At 45.0% G+C, this 25,850-nt stretch overlaps 1 protein-coding gene and 1 pseudogene across 4 annotated transcripts in view; both read right to left on the bottom strand.

Annotated features, from left to right (window-relative positions):
• Positions 1-25,850, bottom strand: part of Phactr1 (phosphatase and actin regulator 1) — a 280,450-nt gene that overhangs the window by 97,841 nt on the left and 156,759 nt on the right. For all 4 annotated transcript variants that reach the window (XM_076859204.1, XM_076859205.1, XM_076859202.1 and 1 more), the window contains exon 3: positions 4,088-4,168. In XM_076859204.1, coding sequence (XP_076715319.1) covers positions 4,088-4,168 — 81 coding nt within the window. The remainder of the gene's footprint in view (positions 1-4,087; positions 4,169-25,850) is intronic.
• The window catches only part of LOC143401701 (large ribosomal subunit protein uL30 pseudogene), an 82,817-nt pseudogene continuing 67,249 nt past the window's right edge, over positions 10,283-25,850 (bottom strand).

The following is a 25,850-nucleotide window of genomic DNA, read 5'->3' as shown; positions in this document are numbered from 1 at the left end:
CATGCAATCGGGGAATAAATAAAACAAGCTGTCAAATCATAAATTATTTCCCACCACTGCTTGGCTTACACATTTTTACCATTTAGAGAGTGGATGGTTCACATGAATGTTTACACGGCATTCTTCATAAAACTGCAAGTACCACATTGAAGAAAACTTGGAAAATGGTAGAAAAAGAACTTAACCATTTTATATCCTCACTACCACTGCAACTAATAAAATTCTAAAATTCCCCAATACGTAGTCTTCAAACTTCACTGCATTCTTACATGGTTTAGATACAGTCTAGAAATCCAACAAATTACTCTGGTTTTTAAACTTTTATCTAAAGCTCTTCTGAATTCTAAGATTATGTGATTCTATATAAAAACCAATAAAAAATACAAGCCATTTAATAAGTATGCTTTTTACTTCAGAGCCCGTTAAATAAGGGATTTCTGGAGACATTTGAATTTTTCCTTCTAGATCCAAGTTCTCATTTTCCTTGATCTGAATTCATTGAACATTTGGGATTTCAACAATACAAAGAAATACAAAGAGTGACAACCCTTCATCCATTTGAGTCCACTCTTGCCAACCGCTGGGACTTGCGGATCACTACAGGAGCCTTCTTTTGGCCTTTCTATGAATGAGTGGGGACTTATTAAGAAAAATAAAAAAACACAAAGCAGGTTGGAAAAGAAAATCTTTCGTGCTAAATAAAGAGAATAAACTGTTCTCTGCCACAGTAGCGCTAACATACACGCCCACAAGGGTATGCACAGTATTAAGGCAGAAGCTGGACCCAGAGGGCTGCGTCCTGGCCACGGGCTGACCCTGCAGCTACCCGGCCGCAGGCAGTGGTCAGGGTCGGTGCACCTCTGATGGAAACGGCCTTGTGCCAGGTAACCAGCTCAAGTGCTGCAGGCTGACACCAGGAGGCACGGCCAGTGAAGTTAGGGACTACCAGCCAGGCCACGGGTAAGGGCTGCCCCATGTCTGCGAAATTCCCCTTTGAGACCAACCACCTGCAAAGCACAGGGAAATTCCTCTGCCACCTGCTGTCCATCGGACTGTGGCAATGAGATCTGATTTCTTTTACTCACCAGAACCTCAGATACTGCAAGGGGAAGGGTGTTGCAGAGAGGAGAAAAGGCAAGGGAGGAAAATGGCTCATGTGGAGGCCAAGAGGGAGGCCGGGAGGTGCAGGGGAGGCTGAAGGAGGCTGCTGAAGGCGGAGGCAGGGGTCCTCACTGACAGACACCCCAACACCATTTTCAGGGCAGGTCTTTTGACCTTTTCAATCTCGATACAAATGAGGGCAATGATATCTACCCTTTCTAATATTTATTTCTTGGGCCTGTTGATAAGATCACCTAAGGTGAGGCGCCCTTTTCGATTGTGTGAAAAATACAAAGGATGATGAAGATCAGGAGACTGATCATAGTGATGGCAGGTTAGCATTTCCTGAGAACGGGCCTTGAAGGTGGCAGGGATCGTCTCGTGTAATCCTCACCACCACAATATGATCCCCGCTTTGAGATAAAGAAGCAGAAGCACAGAGGAGCAAACTGGCTAAAATTGCACAGCTAATTAGTAAAACTGGACCTGATTCCCGGGCTCGGGCTCCTTACCTGACAAGAATAAGGTGAGGAGACTAAGATCCACAGTGCAAACACAACCCGTGGAGTTTGATTTCGGTCCCTCTCTTCCCCTCCTTTTCCACCATTCAGACTGTAAATCTTTTGGAAGAGTCTGATTCCTGTCCAACATGATTCGTAGTTGGGGGATCTAGCTGTGACCCTCTGAGACCCTGCTCTCCTGGGGCTTAAGGGCTAGCGCAGAAAGTCACTCAACAAACAGAAATGGGCTGACAGGCTAAGTGCTAAGATAAAAATAAAACAGGAAGCTGCAGTGCCCGGTGACAGAGGGGGACAGACTGGTCCTTTCCTCCAGAGCCACTAAGGGAGCGCAGGTCGGGGGCCAGATCTGTGCCTGCTGATGGAGAAACGCAGAGCAAGGCACCTGTCACTCTCAGGGATCTGACTGCTGGTGTGACCTTGGCAAGCCCCAGCCACCACAGCCCCCTAACCCTTTCCTTACCAAAGGTGGCCTTGACTCCAACAACCTGGGATTCCCTTAGTTAAGTCGGGAAGCCTCCTGGGAGATCCTCACCTGAACCCAGTTATTAGATGCAATGAAAATAATAAATGTAGAGTAAAAGGTGGTCTCTGCTTTGGGGCTGCCTGAGGATCTGCAGAGACTCCACAGCTGCAGGAAGGAAGGAGGAAGCAGGAAGGACCGTTGCATAGAACCCTGATGGGTTGTTTTTTTTTTTTTTTTTTTTAAGCACTTGGGTGCTTATTAGATAACATTAGACCTGCAGTCAACACCTTCCTTCTCTCCTGGGGTGCAGACACAGAGAAAGGAGCTGACGGGAAAGCGTGGAGAAGAAGGTCACTGCAGGGAGGGAGGGTTGGGGGAAGGTACAGAAGGCAGGACGTTGCAGAGGAAGTCACGGAATGACGGGTTCTTCCCGCCGAGAGCCTAATCAACCAGAGAAGTCGTCTTCTGCTGTGGGATTCCCCAGATATAAAGGACAGAGGGGCTCACCATTGGGACTCATGAGCTCAGGAGGTGCCAATAATTATGGGATGTGGATCAGAATAGGACAGCTCCACATCCTACCTCAGTGTCCCTCGCCACCAGGGCGGCGCTGTGTTTCAGGCTGGCAATTTGTGCTTAAAGTGAATACTTCAAAAGCACCTCTAGGAAGTAACCAGTGAGGTGAGATGCACCACGGGGGTCAGATGGTCCCAGAAGGGCGGAATCAGAGACGCACCAGGACCTGGGAGCAGCCTCCCTTTGGGTATTAGAACCAAACTGGGCACCAAGAACCCGACAGAAACATGGTAAACGGCAGCGTCAGAACTACCAGGGTGCCTGGGCTACTAGGATGAATGTTTAAATAGAATATTGAATCAATCTTTAATATTCAACATTAAATTGAATATTGAATGTTTAAATAGAATATTGAAGAGGACCCGACTGTGACAAAATCAGAGGTGACGGTCTGTTAGTCCACTTAAAGCTCAAAGAGGAGAATGTATTCCTGAGAGTCAGAGAAAGAGAAGATTGAAGATGGAGGGAAGGAGAGAGAGCGAGGGAGAGAGAGGAGACCCACACAAGTGCAATTTAAAACAGCAAAGATCTTAGAACAGAGGAGTGAATGTCACTTAACATGTAAATCACTGCCAAACTTCTATTTGAAGAGAACAATTCAATAAGCAAAAGATGCAGTGGCCCCTGGCGAACACTTGGGGACATGTTCACATAGCATTTCAAATCTCTGTAAATATGATCATTTAAGATAACTTGTGTGTACTGTCATAATTTTTTCCACTTTTTTTTTGGGGGGGGCGGGGGGGTGCATATCAGGGATTGAACTCAGGGGCACTCGACCCCTGAGCCATACCCCAGCCCTATTTTGAATATATAGGATTGAACCAGGGATTGAACTCAGGGGCACTAGGCCACTGAGCCACATCCCCAGTTCTATTTTGTATTTTATTTAGGGTCTCACTGAGTTGCTTAGCGCCTCAGTTTTTTGCTGAGGCTGGCTTTGAACTCTCGCTCCTCCTGCCTCAGCCTCCCCACTTTATTTTTTCCTATGGATGGGAGATAGACTGCAGGGGTGGGATGGGAGAACAACCCCCATCCCTCTGAGAAGCCTTTGGGTTTTAAACAGTTACCTTGAGAAGCCCCAGTGCCTGTGAGAGCGCAAGCAATTAAACTTGCCCCGGCTGCGTGAACTCTCGCACAGCTGGACCCACAGCCTGGACAGACGTCATTTCTGGAGACGCGTTTTTCTTAGCATCCCATGGTTTGATTCCCAAGTGGGAAAAATGGGGATTTTTCTCCCCCCATCATATAATATCCATATATTTAGTGTCTCCATTGTCTTTTCTCCCCACGATAGTCTGGAGTTCAAGGATTCAAATCTTCCAATCACTTCATAAATTGATGCAGAAAATTCAATGCAATGCCAGAAATGTGCCCGGGTCCAGCACAGCTCTCGGGCCCATGGGCAGGGGATGGGGGCTCTTACCTTTATCATAGATCTCCTTCAAGACCCCTCGCTTTATCAGCTCCTCTCTGCTTTGCCTCATGGATATCTTCCTTTCCAGGGCTACAAGCAAGAGAGAGAGAGAAGCAGGGTGAGTAGGGAACAAGGGCACCACGTCTTTCCAAAGGTCAGTGCTGATGGGAACTGCCCTGTGGCGCACGGAGAGCTTCTGTACACTCTGCCTCCCTCGTGGAAGCTGACCCTCATTTGCTAGGATGATAAGCCTTTATTCATTTATTTTTGGGGGGAGAGTACCAGGGATTGAACTCAGGGGCACTCGGCCACTGAGTCACATACCAGCCCTATTTTGTATTTTATTTAGAGACAGGGTCTCACTGAGTTGCTTAGCGCCTTGCTTTTGCTGAGACTGGCTTTGAACTCGAGATCCTCCTGCCTCAGCCTCCTGAGTGCTGGGATCACAGGCGTGCACCTGGCTGATAAGCCTCTTCATGAGATTATTTGTCTAAGCCTCCCAATCCCTACATTACCTATAAAACAGGCATTTTATTGAATTTGAGTTAACCCTAGTGTACGGTGAGGAAGCTGTGGCATGGAGAAGCTTGAGGCTGCACCAGTCAAAAGGCCACTGAGCAGAGGGACCAGGACTCCACGACAGACATGTGACCTCTCGTCTGGACTCCACCTTGAAGTCCAAGGCCCTTCCTGGAGTGTGGGGATCTCTCGGGCTGGACTTCACAGATCCCGATTCACTGACTCCCATTACTAAGAAATAGTAAGTCTGAAACTATCTCCTGCAAGCGCTCGGCACTGGCATCCCAGGGTCCCTGGTGGATTATCTGAGAGGCGGCAGGTGACCTCTATGGCAGGAGCCCCACACCTGCCTCTCTCAGGCTCCATGTGTGGGAGCAGCTCAACGAGGAATAGACTCTGTTGGCTCCAGATGTGTCTCCAGCCACACACCTGAGCCAGATGCTCAGCAGGTGGGGCTGGGGGAGGCAAGAGCAGTGGGCAGATGGAGGACACTTGAGGGGCAGAGGACCCCAGGCGTGGAGGAGTGAGGGACAGCTCCAAGGGCTTGCAGGGGGCTCTGGCGGACCCTACAGAGGACAGCAGCTGCCCCAGGCCCAGCCTCTGATGAACACTGTGCATGGGGTGATGACAGGTTATCAGTGGCTTTGTCACCCCGAGGCTCTTTGTCACCCTCTGGAGGCATAGTTATTCAGGGAAAAAGATAAAAAAAAAAAGTAGGGAAACTTTTTATGCGAATTCATATACAGATTAATTAGACCTACAGGCACGCACCTCAACAGAACTGAATCCAAAGAATATGACTAAGAACTAGAAAGCGAGGAGGGAATCCCGGGCTGTGATTCCATCTGTGTCACCTACTAGCTGTGGGACCTCAGCTGAGTCACTTGCTGGTCTGGGAAATCACAATTTCAATTTTACAGGTCCAGGGTGGGACCGGAACACCTGGATGGTGAGAATAAGCTCTCCGGGTTATTCTTAGGCATAGCTAGGCTGAGGAAGGCTGGTTATAAAATCTGGAACTTACTATTTTTTTTTTTTAAATCTCATCCTAACTTCTTTGCTTAAATCATAATGAATTAAGTGATGTGAGAAAAGAAAGCAACTGTCAGGAGAGACGCACTCACCTGTAGCAGACAGATGTAGACCCCAGGGAGAGAGGGCAGGAGGCTATCACAGGTAGGGCAAGGGGTAAAGGTGGGTGTAGGAAACACCGGGGTGGGGTTTGTTTTGGGGGTGAAAGCACTTTACAACGCAGATCAAATGACGTCATAGGGTACAGGAGGACCGAAGGGGGTTCTCTATGCCGGGAGGGTTGGGGACGGCTGGAGAAGGGGAGGAAAATTCCAAGTTAGGATCAGATGCTCTGCAGGGCTTGAGAGGATCTGGCTGGCAGCACTGGGAGAAGACTGGACAGGTCAGGGGAAGCCAGGAGTTGAAGCACGGGGCTGGTGACACATCTTTTAGAGGACACAAAGCCATGTCATGGAATGAGGTGCTTTGCCATCCTGTACTCAACCACATGAATGGAACAGACTTCTCTTAAACACCGTGTGGTTTCCCAGGACTTTTCAAAACCACAGACTGGGATGACGGGTCTGGTGCACAGCGGTAAGCAAGAATCTGCCCCCTGGGCTTGAGGGTCTGAGGTTCGAAGCTGTTAGCAGAACGTGGATGGGCTCCAGGCCCACTCGGCCACCCAGACCCCCGCCGTCACACTTCACTCAGCCAATCATGACACAGAGCGGCTGCTCCAGATGAATGACACCTGCTAGGGGCTGGAGATGATGGCAACCAAGGGACAGTCCCTGCCCTCAAAGAGTTCACAGACTAATGTGAGAAACCGACGGTCATTAAATCATGACGTCACCCAATGTGTGATTTAAAAACTGAAATGAGCCCTCGACTAATGTCCCTTATTGGGGTGTCAGGGGCTTTTAGGAAGGAGATCCTTGAGTTGAGATTTGGAAGAGGAACGTATCTTATCTCAGCAAAGAGCGATCGGTAGGGCTGACGGGAGCTCCGGAGAGAGCAGGCTGGACCCAGTGGGCGAACCACGGTACCATGGAAGGACAGAAAGAAGGCTGCCCTGGCTGCAGCCACCAGCGTCCAGTGGAGAATGTTGGAGCTGAGGCTAGAGGGCAGGGCTGGCCGTGCGGGGCCTGCGCCAGGCACTGTGCTCTTCCAAGAGGAATGGGAAGGAACAGTCAGATTGGAGCATTTGAAAGACAAACATCCACTTCAGTGTGGAGAACAGACTGGTAGAAACCAGTGACTAAATGATTCCAGATGTCAAGGCAGGGCAGGATGGCAGCTTGGGCTAAGATGTGGGTGACAGAGACAAAGGATGTGGTCAAGAAGTGGCAATGTTGACATGACCTCAAGCTCAGGAGCAGACAAGGCACGTGCAGAAAAGAAGGGTCGAGGACAACTTGGTTCCTTGCCATCTTGCACAACTGAATGGGAGGTGCTGTCAATCACTAAAGCAGGACACACGAGATGAGAACTGGGTTTGGAGGGTGGATGGTGCACTCCAGGGTCAGCCGGGTCCAGAGGGGGCATCAAGTAGGTGCAAAGGAAGTGCAGTTGGAAACTTCATGAAACCAGAAGCAGTGACGGGAGACTGTGCATGTGGCCTGGACTGTCACAGGGTAGCACTGCTCAAAATCTCCAAGGAAAACACTCTTCGTTACAAAGAAGGAGTGCCAGGGATTCCAAAGGTGTGACGTGAAGCCTTCAGCCCTGAACTTGCTGTTTGCATTGAGTGATTCTTTCAACATTAAGATGGACGGGTCGGGAGTGTGGCTCATTGGTAAAGCATCTGTCCGCTGTGGGCGAGGCTCTGGGTTCTATCTCCAGCAGCAAAAAAAAAAAACCCCACAAAATATTAGGTGGACCCCTTATAATATATCCATTCTAATTTAAATGAGAAAATGTGCTCCCCATCAATTTTCAAATTCAATCAACACTCTGAAAAGAGGCGGCTTATTGATCCTAAGGCTTTTTCCATTTCGGGGTACAGAACCCTGTGCCCCCAGGGAACTTGTCCATCGTCTGAGAAGGGTGGAAAGTTATGTTGTTTAACACAATCCTCCCCACGATCCTGTGGAAAATCATCATTTGCACTCCACAGATGAGGTACCTGAGGTCCAGAAATATCAAGCTGTTTGGAATCATACAGCAGAGGCCAGAGGATCAAAAATAAAACAAAACAAAAAACCCAATCCGTCTTCCTTTCCCCTAGCGATACCATATTGGCCAGGAGGACCAGTAGAATGAGCGTGAGAACGGTCAGCTCTGACAACGAAAGGTGACCTTATTAATAATTTACTTGGGGTTGGGCATCCCGGAAAAGTGACAATTTCTTTATTCGTAGCCGCTTGCTCCTTCTAAAGCCCTGTTTTCTGGCTATTGCACGATGCCTCTCTCTTAACTGGACTTCAGCTGCCCTAGCACAGTGAGTGCTAGGTTTAGCCAAGGGCGAGTTCACCACGGCTCCAGAAAGTGACAGTAAGTGGGCTGCCTGGCGCAGAGGGACACCTCAGGCCACTTGACCTGGTTTACTCCTGAGCCAAACAGGGTGTGCAAGCACGGTTACTGTAGACAGGAAAAGAAAGAAAGGTTTGCTTTTCACCCACCAAAGCTACGGTCCAACTCTCTGCCCCAAGTAATCTGGCTTTGGGTAGAGCCAAGAAGGAAAAGATGAGTCAAAACTCTAAAAAGCTGAGGAGAAGAGGAGGAAGGCCTGGGGGAGACAGGTGTGACGTGCACCGCCCCTGCCCAAAGGAGAGCAGCCACAAGGTACGTCAGCTCATGAGTCGGGGCTTGGGGGTGGGCTGGCCACTTGCGAAGTGTATGGTCTTTGCGAGGTAATGAACAGGAAAAAAACACAAAACCCTTAAAAAAACCCCAAACTCTGCATTGTTGGGCTTGGCCAGAATATGCAAGCAGGTACTGATTTTATATAAAATTCAGTAAACAAGAAAAACTTTTTTTAAGTCTGAGGATCACTATACTAGTATTCACTTATTAAAGCCGGGGCAGGGTAGGAGCTGAGTGACCTCCCATGGAGATGTTTGGGCATAAATGTTTTGGTTTTAAAACTGGGATTGTGGTGATAGTGGCACCGTTCTTTAGTTTTTTTTAATTTTATTTTATTTTTCACTATTGGGGATTGAACCCAGGGCCTTGCACATGCCAGGCATGCACTCTACCACCCAGCTACAACCCCAGCCCTGCACAACTCTTTAAATAGACTCCAATCGTGGAGTTGTACACCAACGTGGGGTTAATTGATGGTAGGAAAATGACATCTCAATAAAGCTGTGAAAACGGGGTGGGGGGAGTACACCAAATGGCAAAAGTATTGATTAAAAAATATAAAAAGAGCACATCGAAGCAGACCATTAAGAAAGTAATGAGCTTTAGGCCACAGAGAGCTAATAAGCTGACATTAAAATAACAGGATTAGAAATACAGGTAAATTCCTTATAAAGCCATTTTTAAACCCCTAACACCTTAGTCCATCAGTTGAACCAAAATGTAAAAATCAGGAATTTGGTTCTGAGAGAACAAGCATCACCATGGTCAGGAGCTGATGCAACCCTCCGACCTTGAGAAAATAGCCGAATTCCCAGCAGCATCACGGGTGATGATGCGCTGTGGCCACGGAGGCCTCGAAACAGAAACAGAAGCCAGCAAACAGGCAGAGGTGACTTCCAGGGACACCCAGCCCCAGATTCAGAGCTAACCCATGAGAAGTCCCAAAGAGGGAGAGGGGAGACAAATTCTGGTTTGCTTTCACACACCAGTGAGTCAGTGGGGTCCATCCAGACACTGAGGGGAGGTTCACAGATCCTCTGCAAAGCTGTGGGAGAATGATCTCTCAATTCTGTAGCAAAAGCGGCCCTTAATATCCCCAAACCACCCGATTCAGAGGTTGTCCAGGGAAGATTCCCGAAGCTCGCCATCAAACTCTGCTTAACGTAAGAACTAGGAGGAAGCCTCAGCCGACCCAGTTATCCTTGCCTCTGCACCACTGTGTATTAACTGGGCATTTTCATTTTCTGTGATTCTAATGCTTAGACACCTTCGGGCTTCCTTGCTGAACCTGCGTGGAACTTCTCCTGGCTTTAGCCAATCCTGAGAGGTAGCAAAGGGCTTGCCTTTGCCTTTGATCTGCAAACCAGCCACCGAGCACCCTGATCACCCAGGAGGGTACCAGAGAACTGCAGACAGCCCCTACGTCCCAGGTCCCGCGGAGGGTGTTCACACTGGCCAATCCCAAACCTGCTTCCCTGGCCTTGCCTACTCCTTCCCAGGGAGGCCGGAACACAGGTGCCTGCCTCCATCTCCTCCTGCTCCCTCAGCCTCCTGGTCAGCCCTCCTCCCAAAGCCTGATAGACTGCCAGACCGGGGATTGAACTCAGCGGCACTCGACCACTGAGCCACATGCCCAGCCCTTTTCTGTATTTAGAGACAGGGTCTCGCTGAGTTGCTTAGCACCTCACTTTTGCTGAGGATGGCTTTGAACTTGCGATCCTCCTGCCTCAGCCTGAGTCTGATTGTTTTTATAAGACCCCCTTCCAAGACACTATGGCAGTCTATGCCGTATTCACTAAAAGCCAGCACCCCCTCACCTCTCCTTCATTTATTCTTCCCAGTCTATCAACCCAGGTTTGTGATACATCAAGGAATGCTATGCTGCTTCTGCCTCTTCTTCTTCTTCTGCACTGATAACAGTACTGTTTTATTAACTGGGCAGATTACAAAAGCACCATGGTAGAGACCGTAGTTCACCCTTCTAATCAGCCTGTCGACGTGGTCTTCCCTGTTTCCACCATCTCCACCTTCTACAAGGTGGGTGGTCTTTTCCTTCACTCCACCTCTTGGGGAAGAGAACTTGAAGGGCCACAGGAAGTTATTTGCTTCTTTGAAGCATTTTCCCATAGCGTAGATCTCCTGAATCGGATCCTCCTTGCAGATGATGCCATATTTACCAAGAGAGCCAGCAATCAAAGCGTCATTTGTCAAGGCAATTCGTTTCTTGTTGATTTTGCCATATCCATGTTGGTAGACTAGCTCATTGACTGTCTTCAGGTTTGGGTATCCCATGCAATGTCTGGTTCCACAACCCTCAGCATGTTAGCTGAAGCCTTGTTGAGCTTCGTGAAGGTACCTCTGATGATCTTGTGAAGACAAAGAAGTTGCGACACCTTATGAACCTTTGGGCTCACACAACTGATCCCTCTGATCCTGATGACAAATGCCAACTTGGGTTCTGCACGAACAGAGACGTTGCCAGTTTCTCTGGCTACCCTGGCCATTCTGATCTCCATCCTGTACATCTGCCTGTATTCCTGTGGTAGTGCGTGGCTTTTTCATAGATGAGCTTCCTCCTTTGCCTTCTGAAGTGTCTTCTGGGTACACTTCTTCCTCAGGCACTTTACCTTCAGCTCTGTAAATTTCCTTCACTTTTTCTTACGGGTTTCTGGCACAGTGGGAACCTTCTTTTTCTCCTCTTCAGCACCCTCCCTGATTCCAGTCATAAAAACAGCTGCTGTGCTTCTTTGACATCAGTGAATTTGAAAATGAACATCTTGAGCTGGGGTATAGCTCAGTGGTGTCTAGGATGCACCAGGCTTTGGGTTTAAACCCCAGCACCACAAATATAATAAAATAAATAAGTAAAATAAGCATCTTAAATGCGCTCATTCTCCTTAGTGAATGCCCAGGTTGGATGAATTTGTTTAAATAACTAGGGAATTTTCTTTTTATTCTTTCGTATATGCCCCTTTTTATTGATGGAAATAATACATAGAAATATTTTCACTGTAAAAAATACAAGAAATACACAGAAAACAAAGTCCTTTTTCATTTTTCTCCCCCCAGAGACCTAAGTGCCTCCATTGCTCTCCTTTGATAACCTCATTCTCTTTCCCACTGTCCTCTGTCCCAGGGCCCATCCTCCCATACATATACATAGTTTTACAAAACACAAATGGAAGGGCTGGGGGTGTGGCACAGGGGTACAGCGTTTGCCCAGCATGTGTGAGGTCCTGGGTTCAGTCCCCAGCAGGACCCCAACCACCTCCAACAGAAACCATTAATGGAATCATTCTTCTCATGTTCTGTGAGGGGTTTTTCTTTCTTTCTTTCTTTCTTTTTCTAACTCATTAGTTGGTTTTAGGGATCTTCTCAGTACATCCTGGACCGTCTCATTCTTTTTGAATATTCCCTGCCATTTCATGGGGTGAATGCTGCCCTGATTTATTTAAGAAGGAAATTTAAGTTTCTATGTTTTGGGCCTAAATTTTGCTGTTGTAAACCTAGTTGTTCAGTTACCAATGAGAACACGTACAAAGGTTTTTCTAAACTATGTAGCTGGATGTACAATTTGGGGACAGAGTGTTTTCTGTGTGTATTTTCAGTCCTGATGAAAGATGAAAACTTACGTTTCGTAACTTTTAAGTGATGCTTTTCATTTTTTTAAAAGATGATAAAGTGTGAAAAAAAAATACACAATATTGGTGCTGGAGAAAGTCATTTGGTCCTGCTAAGAGCACCAGAGAAGAGACTTGTTCAGGTTTTCTCCAGAACAATCTCTTTCTCTCTCTGTGTGTTGAATTCCTTGTTTAACTGACTTTAAATTACATTCTGAAGGGAATACAAGCTTGAAAGGAAAAAGCAATTGAGAAATGATGAAATGTGCAGTCGTTGACTATGGAGTCTTCTTCTATCCATCCTTGAAACAGTCAACTTACAAGAAAAATTTGAAGTGTTTACCCAACCCCTTTTGAAATCTCACAATTCCGGTGAAAGGAAATTCTAGGCTTGAAATCTACAAGTGAAAAATGGAATGAGCTTCCAGAACGTAGATCAGGCCTCCACCTCCCATCTGGCTTCATGAATAATGTTCACAGGATGCAATACCCATGACCTAGAAGGACCCCAAACAAAGCAACCCACCCACATATTGATAGGATACCACAAAGGCAGGCTGGCAGGACCCAAAATAAAACAATCTACCCCCTCGACGCCATCTATAGAGAGAATGCTTTCATTTTTTAAAGATAAAGAGACTATTGTGAAATTACATTCAAACACACAATATAGGAGAGAAGAAGAGAAAGAGGAGAAAGGATTTGGAAAACAGAAAAAAAAAATGTGTGATCTGCCCTTCTGAAGGACCAGATGGAAAAATACCAGTTGATCTTTTATTTCATAAGGAAATTAATGAGAAAAGAAATATGGTTGTCAATTGCTATACTGAAGAAGGAAAGAAAAGAAAGTTAAAAAAGAACACAGCTCTGAGTGTCTACTTTGGGACAGCACGGTATGACAGACACGTTCCAGAAAAAGGCATAGTAATCAAAGGAAGTTTTTATGAGCATCAAATATTGTGTCTTTCACCCAGTGAGATGTTCAAGTGTGCTATGAATATCTAAATCTTCTGCCAAAAGCAAAGGAATTAACTAGATAAGAAGGTTTTCAATTATTTGCTTATCCAAGGAAAGCTTATTGAATCACTAATTCAAAATGAGAAAAAAAAAGTCTGTTCTTTGGCAATTAAGACCAAGAGATCCTCAAAAGAAGAAAGGAGGAGAAATTTAGATCCCTTTTACCCTCCCCTTCAAAATCTAAACTAAATCCCATCAACAAGAATCTGAGGTTTGAATGAATGCCCCTGTCACCTGTCAAGAAGCCCAAGTCCTGGTCTCTGCTCTGGCCTGACTGCCCCCTCTGTATTGCTCCAATAGGAACTTCAGCCCCGTAATCCGTCCCTCTGATGGAGAACACAGGGGGCCTCACCAGTTCTGTGACCCTGGCGCAGGTTTCCCCAGCAGGCCTGAATACCCCCAGACATTGAAACAGTGTCCGATATTAGGGCGACTCCAGTGCAGGTTTGGCAGGTGAAGCTAGTGTAGCACCCCTTTCTCCACAGAAAATCTTAACTGGCCTCTCCAGAAACCTTCACCATGGCTGATTTTAGGACTGTCGGCAAAAGAGTCTCCACAAAAGCGGTCAGTGTAGACAAACTTCCTATTTTCATGTTGCCCTGTTTACTTGGCCACTGGCCGGGAAGAAATCAGCACTCCAGGTGCTGGACACCCCCTTACTAGTTTCTCACAAACATGTCTCCAGTAGAGTAGTTTGTAGAAATGTGCAAACAAGGCCTCTGGCCTTGAGCTGGGCTTCACAGAGATGTCTACATTTCTAAGATAAGTTACCAATTGGGCTCCGTGGTCACAGCTGGCAGGGGGAGGAAAGACAGGGGAGAAGAAGCTCTCCCCTTCTCAGGGGCTGTCCTTGAAGGGTTAAGGTGCCCAGAACAGTGAAAGAAAAAACTGCTCGTATGTGAACTTCTGCAGACTGTGAACTTCTGAGCCCCTCCCCTTACCTGCTGGGTATAAAGTTCTGCAACTCCCTGAACTTGAGGTTCACGGGATTAATTGATTACAGCCAAAGCTGTGCCCTCTGAGCCTGGCGGCAGCCAAATCAAACTGTTTCCTGCTGTCTTCAGTGCCTTGCCTCGTCTGTCCTCATGTCCAACATGGCGACCCAACCATGGAAGTGGCTAAGTACTGAGCTGGGGCAAGCTCTTTGTGGCCCGTGAGGCCCAAACTGAGACGACTTGGGTAACGCTGTTTGTGATGGTGAGATCCAACCCGTCTAGGTCAGCACTTCCCAAACTCTGTTCTGTGGAGGTCTGGAGAAAGCACTCTGAGGACAAGTGATTTGAGGAAGGGCCACATGCTACGGGGGGACTGCAGCATCCGCAGCACCCTGGAGGCTCCAGGAAGACCCCAAGGAAAGAAAGCAGCTGGATTAACCCACTCCTCCTCCCCACCAATTCCCCGGACCACAAGACCCTTTTATGGAGGATCAGCTGGGTACACAGTTTGCGCTTTGCACCAGGTTTCACCTTGGTGAGTCCAACCAACAGAACTGCAGCTCAAAACAGTCAGGAAAAAACAGATTTGGGTCTGTGCTGATCACACACAGACTTTTCACCCTGGTCATTATTCCTGAGACAACACTATATAGCAGCCGTCTTCAGACAATGCATTTTATTGCATTATTATAAGTGATCTAGAAATGATTTGAAGCACCCAGGAGGATGTTGTAGGGACTATGTAAATACTGTGCCATTTTATACAGGGGACTTAAGGCTCCATGGGTTTGGGGATTGTAGGGAGGGTGTCTTAGAATTAATCCCCATAGATATTGAAGGAGGACTCTAGTTGAGGGGTTAAACTCTTTTGTAAGGAACTTTTTGGTAAATAAATCAAACACAATTGAAATCCTCAAGTCCTGTAACATCAAGCAAAGACATCATGACTGGCCGGGATGATCCTAATGGTGCAACATGGTCAGCTGTCTACCTCCTTGTCTTCCTCGTGTCCTGGGGGAACTTGAGGCAGCAGAGCCCTGCACCCGGATGAGCTTCCTTGGTGGCTTAGCCTCATGAATATTCCCCATAAATAAAGCCACAAACTTGTTTAACCCCAAGGAGCCCAATACCACAGTATCTGCCCCATGTGACAATTCTGGCTTTGATGTAACCGATTTTAAGTATGTCTGATGACTGCAATTCAGACGGCATAGTTCGTCTGCAGTGACAGACTTGGAAAGCAAAGTCTGTAACCAATACTGGGGCGGCTGTCTGTTTCTCTCTTTGCCAGACCTCAGAGGAGTCCTATTAACTGATGAGCTATTTGTGAAAAGGAAGGGACACAGCCCATAGAAAGCCGTAAGCCGTGCTATGAAAAATACCTTCTTCACGGAGCTCGACTGCGTCCTGGTTTGGAAGAAACCAACTGACGAAGAACTTTGGGGTCAACTAGGCAAATATGGATTGGGTATCAGACCATGTTAGGGAATTATGCGGACCTGGAGACTACCATGCTAAGTGAAATAAACCAGCCCCCCAAAACAAAGTCGAATGTGTTCACTGATAAATGGAAGGAAGTTAGCCCACAATCACAGGGAAGAGGGGAAGAATAGATACTCAGCAAATTAAACAAAGAGGAATGAAGGGCAGGCAGGGGAATAGGAAAAGGCAAGAGAGTGGAATGAATCCGAAATAATTTTCCTCTGTCCTTACACGAATACACCACAGTGAGCCCCCCACCATGTACCTCCATAAAAATGGGGTCCTAATTAGAACAAGATATAGTCTGTGCTTGTACAATTATACTAAAATGAATTCTACTGTCATGTACTTAACTAAAAAGAACCAATAAAAATAAAAACTGAAAAAAAATAGTCTATGGTTATAGAGGACATTTTCCTTTTTTTTAGAGATACATGATTAGAGAGGTCTGTGATTTACTTTAAAACACTTCAGAAAAAAGTATCAGATATGGGCAAAGCTTAGTAACTCTTAGGTGATGGTTATGTCATCATACAATCTTTTTGACTTCTACGTTGACCGTTTAAAACTAAAAGGCAAACCTCAAAATGAATTAATCTTACAAGCAATCTTGAGTGAAAAAAAGCAAGATGAACACATTTATAATGGTTCTATTGGTGCAAAGCTCAAAAATGGGCAAAACAAATGCCCAAAAATGGGCACTCTGACCTCTATTTGGCAGAATAAGATGATGCCCAAGGAATAGAGCTGAATTTGAACCCAGGCCATGTGATTCCTGTGTGTGAATGCCTAAGTGTGCTGTTCACTGAGCTCCACAGTCCTTCACACTCATGTCAACACTTAACCTGGTTTTTCAGTGTATGTTTTATTTCCCCCAAACAAAGACCTTCAAAGGCCATTTTCACTAGCTCTGCTTCTCTTTGTATATTGCAATTGTCTCCAAAGGGGAATAAAACCTTGGCCACCATATAATGGGATCATGCTTCGAGGCCAGTGAACTAGCTCCTGTAAGTGAAAGAAAGGGCCATTCTAAGGCAATAAATGCCACAATGCATCTTTTCTTGGGCACTTCTTTAAGTAGGTCAGGCACAAGCACAGAAGGATGGCTCTTAATATCGACTTAGGCTTCTTCCAGGTCTCCAGAGAGCAAGATGGGGCCTGAAATGTTGGGTTGAAAGTGCTAACAGAAAGTCTGAGAAGCAAGCGACTCTACACAAGTCAGGCGTCAGAATTCTTCAAGAACTTCCTTAAAGTGACCCATGGGAGGCAACAGAGAGGGGACAGCTGCCAGTCCCAGGCTGTACCGCTGTCCAAGGGCACGCAGGAGAGTTTATGATCTAGTTTGCTGATTCCATCTTCTCTCTCTCTATTCTAATCTGCGCAGGAAACTTGAAACCAAATTCTAACAAAGGAAGTATCAGCTGTGCCATCTGAGATCTGCAAGACAGAAGAGAAGTCATCTCTTCTCCATTTATTGGTTGCTGTTATAGGAACAGGATCTAACATGATTTAATAACACCAAGATCTGAAGAATTACTGACGGGAAGCTCCATTTACAATCCTCACTTTGTTCTCTCACCTACAACACACTTTTTCATTAGACATGAAACAAAGTGACCCCCCCTGCAGGGAGAGAGAATGAAGGCGTTGAGTGTTGATGTTAGAAATCAAGGCTTCTGCTTTGGGGCTTGCTTCTATAACTTGCAAGAGGAGAGTGTATCGTAACATCTAATTTTTTTTGTGTTTGCACTCAGATCCACCATTCACACTTCCACTGTGTTTTCTGTTGCCTCAAACACTCCCCCCAGGAATAAAAGGGATATTCATTGATTGAGGGCTGGTTAAGTGAGTTTATCCCTTCAGACACGGGAAGCATAATGGTGGACTATTTCATTCCAGACACCTAATTGTTATTGATCGCTTTGTGATAGAAGTGCGCTGCCTCAGGCACTAAAGAATGGAAATCTGAAATTCTGCCCAGAACAGCTTAATACCCTCGCTACCACCTGTTACCTAAAAAATAATAGAGCCCTTGTTCAAAGTGTCCTGTGGTGCCAAGTTCATGGAAATAAGCTTGTCCGCTTCGCGGCTTGCTTTTCTTCTCTTGGTTGGAATCAAACCTGCTGCTGATCTTAACAGGGTTAAGATTTGGGGAGGGTTTTAAAGTCTTACTTCTCTGACTCTTTAAAGTCGCAGAAAAGACAGCAGCGTTAGACTGAGGGGTTTTATTGTTGGGTTCTTTTTTTGGTGCTGGGATGGAACCTGTGCTCCCTATAATGAGCTGTACCCCCATCTCTGACTGAGGGGCTCTATTTGTCATCATCTACATTCAGAATTAAAGTCAGCTAATAGTAGTAAACTACATTTAAAAAAAATCATAAATACACTTTGATATGTCAGATGTCTACCCAGACAGATATTCTGCTTGAGTAGTTCCTTTTGTGTGAAGATGCCATTTCTCTGGATCATCACCATGGTAATATTCTCATTGTGTATTAGGAACCACACGCTGTGCACTCCTTGGGCTGAACTTTATGTGAATCTCACAGCTCTGGGAGGTTGGCACTCTGACCTCTATTTGGCAGAATAAGATGATGCCCAAGGAATAGAGCTGAATTTGAACCCAGGCCATGTGATTCCTGTGTGTGAATGCCTAAGTGTGCTGTTCACTGAGCTCCACAGTCCTTCACACCAGGATCATGCCACACAGCTTACCTGCCAATGAACAAGTGTGTACAAACAGGCCACAGTGTGTACACAGAAGAACTAAACATACAATTCTTTGAGCTCAGGCAGAATTTTTATACCCTCGATGTATTAGTCTGCTGGGGCTGTTGTAACAAATTTCTCAGACTCTTTGACTTGAACAATAGAAATTCATATTCTTACAGTTCTAGAGGCCAGAAGCCCAAGGTCAAGGTGCTGGCCCTTTTGGTTTCTGGTGAGGGCCTCCTTCATGGTTTGCAGATACTCTATGTGCTCACATGGCCTTCCCTTAGTGTGTGTGTTCAGAAAGGGCATCTCTCTCTGGTGTCTCTCTCTCTAAGAACACTGATCTCAACAGATCAGGGCCTCTCCCTACAGTCTCACTTACCTTTACGTCCTTACATAGTCAGACCCTGGGTTAGGATTTTGCGGTGAAATACACATTCAGTCCATGACACATAGAGACTGTGGTCATGTCTTAAATCAGTAAGTTTTGCTGTTGTCATTGAATGAGATTTCACATAAAGCCCAATAATCTCTGAATGTTATTACAGGCTGAAGATCCTTTATCCAGAATGCTTGGAACCAAAAATGTTTTAGATTTAGGATTTTTTGTTCAGATTTTAGAATAGACATTATATATATATATATTAGTGCCTGTGTTCAGAAAGAGCATCTCTCTGGTGTCTCTCCAGACTGTGTGTGTGTGTGTGTGTGTGTGTGTGTGTGTGTGTGTATGAGAGAGAGAGAGAGAGAGAGAGAGATTGAGCTCTCTAAGGGATGGGGCCCAAGTGATATGAAATCCACTTATGTTTTATACCTTATACTTATAGTCTGAAGGTAATGTTAAACAGTACTTTGAGTGCATCTATATTTTGACTGTGATCCAACCCATGAGGTCAAGGTGTGGGATTTTCTGCTTGTGCCATCATCTTGGCACTCAAAAAGTTTAGAATTTTGGAACATTTTGAGTTTTGGACTTTATGGATTAGGAATTCCCAACCTTCATTAGAATTCTCCCACTTTTGGGAAAAATTAAGCTGTCCAGAAGAAATAAAATCTCACTCTCTTCTTTTATAAGAAGAAGTAAATGGTAAAGTGATAACAGTCATGGCAGGAGGCGAGAGCCCGATGCAGATGTGCTGTGGATTCTGATGCCTACGCTTGAAATACTGAGCTGCAGCAAGACTTTCTATGCACATGTTAGAACCGGCTTGTCAATTTCCATCAAAAACCTATTGCTTTGAAACTAGATATAAACTGGGAAGGATCGACATTTTTATAATATTGTGTCTTCCAGTCCATATAGTACATCTTTTCATATTTTCTGATCTTCTTATAAATGCTACTTAATTATTTATCAATACTTGTTGCTGACATGTGGAAATAATATTTTTATATGCAGCAATCCGTCAGTATCTGAGGGATTGTATGCAGAAATTAAGTTCCTTATTTAAAGCACTATAGTATTTGCATATATGGTGTAGTATTCGCAAAAAACCCATGCACATCCTACTAGAAGTCTTAAGTAATCTATGGATTACTTATAATACTAATACAATGTAAATGCCTCGTAAGTGAGTGTATACTATTTTGCTTAAGGAATAATGACAAGGAAAAGAGTCTGTACATGTTCAATATAGATACTGGTTTTTTTCCCCCTTAAAGTTTCTCACAGTGATTGGTTGAATTCATGGACAAGGAACTCATAGATATGGAGGGCTGGTTGGTCACAAAGAGACTTCTGTGAGTTTATCAGATCTTATTGAATATTCTAGAGATGTCATTTGTTCTTAGAATGCACACCCCACAGTTTAATTTGTTGCTTTTTAATCTTTAATCCCCTTATTAACTTTCTTTCTTTATAATGTTGGCTAGGTCATCTAACACCGTGTTGAAGAGAATGATCGCGCCCTTATTTTCTCCTAATCTCAGGGGAAAACCGTTCACTACCTCATGGGTAAATCTGATACCTCCTATGGGGTTTGTGCATTTCTTTATTTATTAGCAGTACCTTATATCAGAGTTTAGAAGCTCAATTCCTACCTGCTTAAGTTTAAATGGATTTTGAATTTTATTAAAATTTTATCTGTATTTGATCACTAAAATTTCCCTTTTATTCTGCAGTTAGTATGAATAATATTGATTTTGAATATTAAACAGCTCTGCCTTACCAACACCCATCCAACTTAATTGTGATATATTACTTTAAATACCTTATTGGAGTCAATTTCTTGATACTGTACGTAAAAATTTTACCTTCATACAGAGTGAGGTATTGGCCTGTGACCTTCCTGTTTTATAATATCTTCTTTGCGTTATGCTCCCTAGTTTATGCTGGCTTTCTAAAGCAAGTTGAAAAATCTGTTGCCTTCTCCTTCCGGTGCCTGGAGCCAGTTTGTGTAAGACTGGTGTTGTTTCGTTCTTAAATATTTGAAGGAATTCATTAGTGAATCCATCTGGGCCTAAAGTTCTCTTTTGGGGAAGGTTGTTAAATTACCAACACAGTTTGTTCAATACACACAGTATTCATGATGTTTTCTATTTTTTTAAATTGTTCTAAGTTATATTTTAATTGGATAACAAAAAAACTTCCAAATCTAAGAAAAAGTCCAGTAATTTAGAAATCTCTCTTCCTATTCTGCACAATAAACATATTTTGTTTTGTTTCTGCTTTTTCTGTCTCAGCCTTTCCATCTTGCATGACAAGATGCTTCAAACAGAGACTGGACCATGAATCCAACTATTATGTACAATTATACTGCTCCCCACCCCCCGCCAAAAAAAAAAAAAAAAAAAAAAAAACCTGAAACAGGGCCTGGATTTGTCTGTATTTCATGCAAGCATTCATCAGCTGGTAATAAAAACAAGTAAAAAAAACCCAAACAATAATAACTGAATTATCAATTTGCATTAGGGAAAAAAAAATCAATGTTTGGTACCTGCCTACCACCCCAGAAAAAAAGTTCCCAGACTATTGAAATTGTGAATCAAACATTTACCCAATCTGCAATTGGGAAAACTGAAAAAACTTGAGAACTGCAAACCCAGAAAGCAGAAGTCTCATCATGTGTGCAATGGAGAAGAAAGGTCTGGAAGGACAGTACTGCCCAAAGCTCTCCTAGAGGCACTGCTTATTCTCACGATGCCACCTGTCTTCACCACCATGACAGGGCAGGAGACTGGGCAGCCCATGCTCCCTTAAAAGAATCCTCAAGACTTCTGAACTTTCGTGGTAACGACTTCTGGGTTTTGTTTCTGATGAGCAGTTCTGCGTGGCTTTTGAAGTCCAGGGGGCATGTCTGGGGGAAGCTGGCAAACACGCAACCCTGAGCTCACAATAGAAACGGCAGAACTCGTTCCTTTCGTTTGCTTGGACTGAGTTATTATGACATCACAAATGGAGCTTTGTTCCTTAATACGGTCCAGCCGTTTCTCAGTTCTGCAGATGGGCTCCTGTTGAATTGGGTGGATGTGGGCAAAGGGCTGAGGTGGTAATTTAGAATTCAGATTCTGATTCCTAGTGCCATCTTGGCTGAGTGGTTGAGGGAAGGAAACATTTGGCTCTGATGAGAATCCAGACGATCTCAATGAACAGAAAGGGCCAATGCAAACCGTCAACCCATCCTGTTCTTTATGGCAAACTCATTAAGAGGGCTGTGCTGGTTCCCTCACCAGGTTAACAGAGAAGATTGCCTGAGGTCACATCTTTACAAATCAGAAACAAGTGATGCAAATAGATCCATCAGCTTCACCCGATTTTTATCCCATCACCTGGTAAACCTAATGAGAGAAACTAATTGCTGGAAACCATGCAGACAGGGTTTAAATGGACACTTGGTCTGGATTCTGTCATACATTGCATCAAAATTAGAAGTTCAATGACATCATCAGCTTGATTTTTTTAAAAAAAAATGTTGTAAAATACATATAAAATCTATCATCCTAACATTTATAGTGTAGTTCAGTAGTACTAAATATATTTGCATTGTTATATAACCATCTCCAGAACTTTTACACCTTACAAAACTGAAATTCTATGCCTACCAAACACAAACTCCCCAGTCGCCACTATTTCCCAACTCCTGGCAACTATCATTCTATTTCCTGTCTCTATGAATTTGACCAGTCTAAGTATTTTATAGAGTGGACTCATATAGTATCTGTCTTCTTCTTGTTCTGTTTTGTTTTTTTAGTATATGTCTTTTTTCAACTAATTTATCTCAGCATAACACCCTCAAGGCTCATCCACATCATATGTCAAGATTTTCTTTTTAAAGCAGAACAATATTCCGTTGTCATACTTGCCACATTTTGTTTATCCATTCGTCTGTTGATGGACAGACACTTGGGTTGCTTCCACCTCTTGACTTTTGTGGATAAAGCTGCTGTTAACATGTAAATATTTCTTTAAGTTTTCTGCTTTCAATTATTTTGGATATACAACCAGAAGTGTAAGGAAATGTTGGATCACATAGGAATTCCATTTCTACCTTTTCCAGGAACCACCATCCTGTTTTCCATAGCCAAGGGATCATTCTACATTCCCACCAACAGTGGACAGGGCTCCAGCTTCTCCACATCCTCACCAGCACTGGGTGAGTTCTGTTTTTTTTTTTTTTTTTTTTAACTATTCTAATGGATATAAGTGAGCAGCTTTAGTCATAGTGTGTAAAAACTTAGGGAGAAGAGAATTATGAGAATCTATAGAGATTATATATAGATATAAGAGATTATATACATATCTAAGAGATTATATAGATATGTTATATATTTGGTTGTGAGCCTAAATGCTTTTAAAAGTCACTATTTCCTCACCTTGGGACACAGGATCAATCACAAGCTAGAAGCCTCCTTGGGTCCTTCAGGATGAGGCTTGTTTTCTTGACGGGGGAAAGTGGGGCTGGATTTCATGGAAAGGGTAAGCGAAAAGGAAAGGAAAGGCTACCTGTTATCAGAGAAAGAAAAGTCTATTGTTTTATTTCTATCTTCGGAATAGAGACTTCTCCGCAGGTTTCTTCCTAATTGGTGAAGAACAGGGCTGCACTGCGAGTGTCTGTACCTTCCTCCTCTGGGTCTGATGAGGGTCTTTAATGATGCAAACCAATGACTGCTGCTGGTTTGAGGAAACCTGGCTGCCTGAAGGCACTTGGTTTCCCTGCAGAGAAACACGTGAACCCCACTGTCTCCTTCAAGGTGAATTCCTCCAATGAGAGTCATTTTTGAGAAAACGAAGGTAGCCCTCTGGACTGTGCAAGTTTCCTAAAGTCATGATTCAAGTGGACAGAAAACCTGAGTGTCGTGGAAGGCGGCCCTGCTCTGGACACGCGAGCATGGGTCTGTAAGTCGTGGTGTAGGGGCCAGCCAGCCAGTGCCTCAGACTCTGCAGGCCACACCATCCCCGAGGGAAACACTCAGAGCAGACACAGCAGCCACACCACACGGCACACAAACGGACAAATATGGCTGTCCCAATAAAGCTTTATTAACAAGAAGGCAGTGGGATGGAGCTGGCCCTGGCTCATGATTGGCTAACCCTTGTTGTAGAAGTCTCAAGGGAAAAGACTTTGAGAATTAGAGTTTTCTCCTAACCAAAAGGAAGAGGATCAAACCTTCAGGCTTTGCAGGGGAAAAAAAAAAAAAAAGACAATGGCAAAATGAACCCTTGATGTGATTTCTTTAAAAAGCTAAGTTTAAAATCGTGGCTTCCATGTACCAGCAATATACATGGCTTTGTGCCATGTTCAAGCTTCTGCTCCTTGATTTAATGAAGCTCCAGATGAATAGAATTCACCCTGACTTTGGATGCGGAACTTTAAGATCCTAACTCTTCCTCACAAGACTTTGACTTTACAGAGAGGAAAATCTCAGGGGACAGCCAGGAATGGCATCCTTAGAAATGAGTCACTTAACAAATGCTAGCTCTTGGCCCAGTGACAGGGTCCTCATTCACATACAACTGGAGGCTCCAAGGTCACCCTGGAAGGACATGCTCCTGCTGGGTGGTGGCCCAGTGAGGTCCCCTGACAGCCATCTCACTGTGCCCTTAGATTTCCTCCCGGGGTGTGCACAAAGACGGGCTCCTTGACTAAACCCCAGACAGGCACCCCGGAGCCGCTTTCTCCCCGGCCTCCACGTGGCCTGTAAGGACTCCAACTTTCAGCCTAGCCTCTAGCAGCTCAAAGCCATGTCCCTAGGAAACCGGTCACAGTTCCCTTAAAATGCCTGCCTGAGAAAGCTCAAAGCTGCCAGAAGAATTCATGATTTGTGCAAACCAACATCTGATGAGGGGCCCCTAAATGTCCTTCTCTGATAGCATGCACCTCAGAAGCCCTTCTTTGTCCCTCTGAGGGGTGTATGTATGCTCCACAACCCAGGAGGGTCTTCCTCGAGGACCTGGGAGCCATGCCTTTGAAATGCAACCTAGTCTCTTGGGAAGATAGGAGTCTAACTTCCCCAAGCACCAGTTGGCAGACAGGACGGCCTACTGACCCCCGAGGACCTCAGTCCTCTCCTTTAGCACACCCCCGTGTTTCAGAGGCCTCTTGCATTTTGCTCCCACAGAGCTAAGCTCGGGTTACACAGGGGTCTCTCCCCTACTGCAGCAGTACTGGGCAAAATCTGTCTCTTAACTAGTGTCTGCCTTTGTCTCTCTTTGTCACTGTTCATGTTTTCTGCAAAAGAAACTGCTCCATTTTTAAAGCTCAGACCCCAAGAGGGTTAGAAGCCCCTCCTTCCACGTTCCTTATCCCTTCCTGAGTCCTGCCACGTTCCCAGCCCAGGAGGACAAGGCTTTGTCGCTGTGGTTTCGCCGTTTCCCTCCCTGACCTGCAGGCTGCACTCTCAGGTCTGGGTTTCTGGAGAGTCAGGCCCAGGAGAAGGATGATTGGCAGCACAGCCTGGGGTTCAAACAAGAGGAATGACAAATGCGCAAGCCTGAGCTTTACTTAATTTTTATTTCAGATAAAAGAGGGTGGACAAAGTTTGATAGATGACCTAATCCAAACAGTTGAAACCTACTAGTGAAGTAACTTTCCAAAGTCCCATTTTTAATGGACGATCTCTGAATTAAGACGGCTTCTGTCCAAACAGTTCACTTCTTCAGGGATTTATCTATTCAGGCGCCGAATACGGAGCATTGTTATAATTATGACGCAGGGTTAGCCTTAGGTCCTAGGCATATTCCATTAACCTGAGTCCAAGATACATTTTGAAAAACGACTCTTTTCCTTCTGTGTTTACTGAATGAAAAGAAAAATGGACAAGAACCAAACCGAACCAAATTCAAATGCCTAATGTTTCCGGGCTTTGCAAAGGACCTTGCACCTCAGCAGACTCAGTGGCGGTTTCCCCCCGAATGCTTTCCAAAGGTAGTTGTACCCCATAATGACATAAATAATAACTGCCATCGCGATGTCACCCACGACATCATGAATAGACACCTGCTAGGTTTTTGCCTCGGGGAGGACACAGTGGATGCTAGAGGCCTTGGGTGTTTGCAGAATGTGGTCTAAATGAGGGCCCAGGTCTGTTGAGAAGGCAGAGAAGCTCGGCTGGGAGACGAGGAGGGATTAGGGCTACTTGGATTCAGATGAGGGCGTGGACCCCTCCAGATGGGGCCTGAGGGGAACTGGAAGGGAAGGCAGAGGTTGAATCACGGACAATTAAGCTAGG

Source organism: Callospermophilus lateralis, chromosome 6 (assembly GCF_048772815.1).
Source record: "Callospermophilus lateralis isolate mCalLat2 chromosome 6, mCalLat2.hap1, whole genome shotgun sequence".
NCBI lineage: Eukaryota > Metazoa > Chordata > Mammalia > Rodentia > Sciuridae > Callospermophilus > Callospermophilus lateralis.
The sequence above is the reverse complement of the archived record's forward strand: the minus strand, read 5'-3'. Positions and strand labels throughout refer to the sequence as shown.